Source organism: Octodon degus, unplaced genomic scaffold (genome assembly GCF_000260255.1).
Source record: "Octodon degus isolate 3935 unplaced genomic scaffold, OctDeg1.0 scaffold00092, whole genome shotgun sequence".
Taxonomy (NCBI): domain Eukaryota; kingdom Metazoa; phylum Chordata; class Mammalia; order Rodentia; family Octodontidae; genus Octodon; species Octodon degus.
This window is the reverse complement of record NW_004524668.1, coordinates 2557573-2562982: the sequence shown is the minus strand read 5'-3', so window position 1 is coordinate 2562982 and position 5410 is coordinate 2557573. Positions and strand designations below refer to the sequence as shown.

The window sequence follows — 5410 nt, the reverse complement described above, 5'->3', positions numbered from 1 at the left end:
TGAGCTATCTCCCTGATCCTAGAGACTCTAAAAATAATCTCCAGATTAGTTATAAAACATAATGTAACTGCTATGCAAATACATGATATACCATATTGTTTAGAATGTAATGACAAGAAAAATGTGTGTGTTCAGTAGAGATTTTTCCCAAACTCTTTTGCTCTGCACTTGGTTGAATTCATGGATATCGCTCATGGGTGTGGAGCCCAAGAATTGGAGGGCTGGCTGTAGTTCTCATTGTGGGACAACGCTCTGCCACCCCAGCTATTTCTTTTACAGTAACAAATGGGAGGGCTGAGGAGATAGCAGTGGGACAAACGCTTGCCTGGCAAGCACATGGTCCTGAGTTTGATTCCTGGTACAAAACAAATGGTAGTAGAAGGTTGGGACATATGTCCCTCCTTGATGACGATAACTTCTCACAACTTCATTTCCTAAAGTGTTGGCCACAAACAGTCATTTTATATAATTATGATGAATATTTTAAGAAGATTCATAGGGGTTGAGCAGCTGTTTAGCTAATGCAAGGTCCAAGGTTTGAGCCCCTGCATTTGAAAACACACAAACAAACACTCAGATTTCTAAGATATTTCAGAAACACCAGCAGAAAAAAAGCTTCACACCGACCACAACCTTTCTGCTTCCACCTGATTAATTTCTTTAAATCATTTTCTCACAGTAGATACCCTGGGTCAAAGGACAGATATACTGAAAATGTCAAAGTATCTTGTATAGTAAGTGTGTTTAGTTAGGTGCTGTCAAGTACCACCCCTGTTGTGTCTAGATGTCCCCTAAAGACTCACGCAGTCACAGACAGGGCTTTTTCAAAGGTTGCTGGATCTAGAGTGTGTGATATACTGGGATTGACTCATGGTGCCCCGACAGGATCAGGGGCGCTAGGATTAAAGGGTGTGAGTGCTACCACCCTAAGCAGCCTGGGTAAGATTTAAGGGACAGAAAGACCTGTGGCCCTCCCGTGTTGCTTTGCTACGTTCTGCTCCTCAAAAACCGGTTCTTCTGTGATACGACCCTGCCTTGAAGTAAGCCGGCTGATTATAAACTGAAACCGCTACACACAGAACTAAATAAACCTTTCCTTCTTTTTTTTTTTTTGGCGGAACCGGGGATTGAACTCAGGCCCTTGCGCTTGCCAGAGAAGCACTTATTCTACTGAGCCATCTCCCGGCCCCAACCTTTCCTTCTTTAACACTGGGCATCTCATATTTTGAATCAGTAGCGATACTGATTCAAAAGTAACTGTGACAATGCACAAACGCAAACTCACAAGAAATGAAGTAACCTGGTCACACAGAGAACAGGTAAGACTTACCAGCTTTTTTTTTTTTTTTTTTTTTTTTTGAGACATCTCGCTATGCTGTCCAGTTTAGCCCCAAACTCCTGGTCTCAAGTAATTCTTCTTCCTCACTTACATCCACACCTATTAAAGCTTTAATGTAGCAAGATGGATGTGACATTGGAGCCCTACCCAAGGTGACTCTGGGGGACTCCCTGGCTACAATAGGGAAGGAAGGACAAGGATAGAGTTGAGATAAACAACTGTCCTCTAACTCTGCAAGGGGGTGGAGGCCCAACAAAGATGTGTGATCCACTCACTTCATAGCTCTGGACCTTAGGAAAGTCCTTGCTCCTCTGACTTTCAGCTTCCCCCTGGCTAAAGAGGAACGTTGAGTAAAGAATTAACCGAACACCTGTTCTTGATGAACAAATAAATTCCCGGCCTCATAATATATGTGGAGTGCTGGCTGCGTTACCAGGCAACTACACTACAGCACAGTGACTCAGCCGGGAAGGTGTGAAGGAACTACGAACAATTAGTGGAAAACCACAGCTTTCAGCCACCCTCGGGTTAGAAGATCTTGCCAGCCGGATATTGCCCTCACTGGATCCTAGAAACTTTCTCTCTGGGACGGTCACCATGTGTGAGACCTGGGGCTTCTCACCTGGGGCTCCCTCTCAGTATGGTCTGTTTTCCCTGCCTCTGGACTGTCGCCTGAGTGACCCAGACGACAGTCCTGGCTGGCTGTGGCTTTCTGTGAGACCTGCTGAGGATTGGCAAGGCCTGAGGCTGCCATGCTGTGGCCCTGTATCTTTCTATCTGGTGTCACATACGGTTTCGCATGGTTGTCCGGCTGAGCCAAGGCCCTCAGAGGGAGCCTGCAGGACCTGGAACCTCTGCCTCCCGGCACTGTGAGGTCTCTTGAAATGACAGCCACAAAGCTGCCTACAGTGGCTGTGACAAGTGTCAGTCCCCATCACTCCATCCCAGAAAAAGTACCTGTTCTTGGGTTCTTCCTCTCGTTTCTTCCTGGGTGGAGAAAAGGCTGCTTCTGGCTTCCAATCTGAACAGTCAAGCCCTCTCTCCTTCTTCTTTTTCTTTTTCTTTTTCTTTGATTTTTCTCTTTCCTGTCTTTTGGAAGATCCTGGGGATTCTGAACACAAAAAAGCAACACTGTCTCTCAACTCAGCTCCTCCTGAGAAGAACCCTGCATGTCTCTGGAGAGGAGGGACCAAAGGGTGTGGACAGCTGCATATACCCCAATACACACACACACACACACACACACACACACACACACGCCTGTGTGTGCAAGTACACATGCTCACAGGGACATAAATACACTAGCACACACCAACATACAGAGCCATACATGTATACCCATTTAGACATGCAGCATACATACAAACACACGAGCACACATAGCAATGTCAACCGGTACATGTACAGTGAGCTCGTCTGTTTACGCACATCACACTTGTGCACACAGTACTGGCAGTCTTCACTAGCTAACACCCTGGCCAGAGGCCACCGGTCATTTATTAAGTTACTTAACATTGACTGCTTGCCATGAGCCAGGCAGTGCCCCCTTCCAGATGCTAGGGGGGAAGAAAAACGTGTCTCAAGTCTCACCCAGTAGCCGTTTCCAGTTCTTGATGAGGACTTTAGCCAAGGCCACCACTTCCTTGTCTGAGCAGTGCTTACGAACACCATTAACAGCAACCCCAATCCTGGTTCTCTGTGAAGAAGTAGGATAAGGGCTGGCCTGGGAATCGGCACACAGGACTGGCCGCCCTAATTGGCAGGAGCGGGCTCAGCTTGGCCACCACCTCCCCGCAGCCCATGTCCAGAGTCCTTCCCTGACCCATGGCTGAAGAACAACCCCAAGCCTGTAGCTTTCCTATCACTGAGGCTGTGCTCTGCCTCCCTGCAGAAAGCCCAAGGCCCATGGCTCAGCACTATAGTAACAGGTAACTCTTCAGGTGAAAAGCAGCGGGGTTGCAGATGGGGTGCTGGCACCAACAGGACCTCCCCCTTCCCAGTACTCAGAACTCAAGTCTCTCCTTAGGGCAACTTGTGCTTCTATGGCTTGGGCCTGTGCTCATCTTTCAGAGCCAGGCCTGTCTCTGAAGTTAGGGGGCTGTGAGGACAATCGGGGAGGATCTCAACGTGGGGAGACTTCCTTCTCCCTGGGCCATGGAACTCTTGATTCCTGCCTTGGGAACTGGGCAAGGCAAGTAAATTGGCCTTTGCTCAGGCCCAAGGGCTCCCCAAGCCCAGAAACAAGTACCCTGATCCTACAGGACACCTCGCCCTCCACATCAATACCACGAGACGCCCCTCCCTTCGCAAGACTCCCCTGGGAAATTCCTCCCAAGTGCCACTCTGGCTGGATAGCCCCCCAGGGTCTTTAGCTCTCCCTAGGGATGCTGCCTCAGGAGCCCCCCATACCTGCAGCAGCTGGATGGACATTGGACAGCTGTTCAGCTTCTTCAGAAGCTCCAGGGCTCCTTCCTGTGGGAGGTCACAGGTGAGAACTGTGGGCTTGGAGGAGGGGGTAGAAGATACGGATGGACTTATGGACAAAGAACAGACATGGGGCAGGAAGGAGGAGAGCTAAGGAAAAGTTCTGGCCCAGATCAGCTCTCTAACTTCGTGTCCCCCCCATCACTCAGCTGAGCCAGGGCCCAGCCCTGATCCCACGCCCTGCTGCCTGCCTTTGCGTCCATCCTGCCTACTCCAGGCACCCTCTGCCAGCCACTGCCTCCCACATGACCTGCTTCCTCCCTTGCTATTGCTGTCTGTGTGTCTGCAGCCTTCCTTCCCCCCGCCCCACCTGAGGGCGAGCACTGTGGGCATTTGGGAGACAGATCTCGTGCCATTGTCTGGGCTGCCCTCCAGTTTGTCAACTCAAGCCATTCTCCTGCTTCAGCCACTTGAGTAGCTGGGACTATAGCTCTCTATGCCTGGGTACTGTGAGCTTTTCAACCATTTCCCAGTCTAATTATTTAAATACAGGCTGATCAAAAATTGGGTCATATTTTTTCACTAGTTTTATAAGATAATATAAGATATAAAAATGACAATTTTATTAAATGTATTCAATACAAGAATTGACTAGTTGAAATGACACCTGCCCAGGTGATTCTCAGGATAATATGTAAACAAATGCATCGCCCAGGTGACTGTGGGTTAAACTGCTAAAGGGCTAAGTAGCTTTATTGAGGCATAATGGATATACAATAAACTGTACATATTGCACAGTGTGGGTTTTTATTCACTTATTTATTTATTTTTATGTATTTGGCACAGGGTGTCACTACGCAGCTCAGACTCATAGGGATCCTCCTGTTTGCAGCCTCACCAGCACTGGGATTACAGACGTACACCACCACACTCGGTCTCCATGGCCGGCTCAGAGCGCCCAGATACATGGCTGCTGCAGCGTGAGGTGCTGGGGATTGAACCCAGGTCCCTGTGCTTGCCTAAGCAGGCACTTAATCCACTGAGCTATCTCGCAGGTCCTGCACTATGTGGTTTGACTATATATATATCCACGAAACCATCACCACAATCAAGATAAGAACCCAGATATCATCTCGCCGGGACCCCTTTGTACTCTGCCCCTCCCACTACCTCCAACCCCCTGAACCCACCACTCTTTCTGTTGCTCTAAGCAACCGTGCATTTTTTAAAGAATTGTATATAAAAAGTACAGTACAAACACTGTTTTGCTGATTGCTTTCACTGGCTTAATTATTCTGAGACGTATCCATGTGGCCGCAGAGGTCAGTAGCTCCTTTGCATCAAGCTAGTCTCCATTGTGCATGTTCCCTATAATTTATTTCTGTATCATCTATGGATGGGACTTTTTTTTTTTTTGGTGGCGGAACCAGGGATTGAACTCAGATCCTTGCATTTGCCAGTCAAGCGCTTATCCTACTGAGCCATCTCCTTGGCCCCATGGATGGGACTTTTAAAGTGGTTTCCAGCATGAGGCTCCTAAAACCAGGGACATTTGTGGTCAAGTCTTTGCATGGATGAACGCTTTTTGTTCCTCTTAGATAGAGAAGGATTTTTTTTTTTTTGGCTGGCTCAGCCTGCCCTTTTTTT

At 48.2% G+C, this 5410-nt stretch overlaps 1 protein-coding gene across 1 annotated transcript in view; it reads right to left on the bottom strand.

Annotated features, from left to right (window-relative positions):
• The window catches only part of Tcea3 (transcription elongation factor A3), a 38180-nt gene that overhangs the window by 26868 nt on the left and 5902 nt on the right, over positions 1 to 5410 (bottom strand). The window contains exons 2-4 of the mRNA XM_023722446.1: positions 3749 to 3811; positions 2930 to 3035; positions 2297 to 2450 (exon numbers count right to left, since the gene is read on the bottom strand). Coding sequence (XP_023578214.1) covers positions 2297 to 2450; positions 2930 to 3035; positions 3749 to 3811 — 323 coding nt within the window. The remainder of the gene's footprint in view (positions 1 to 2296; positions 2451 to 2929; positions 3036 to 3748; positions 3812 to 5410) is intronic.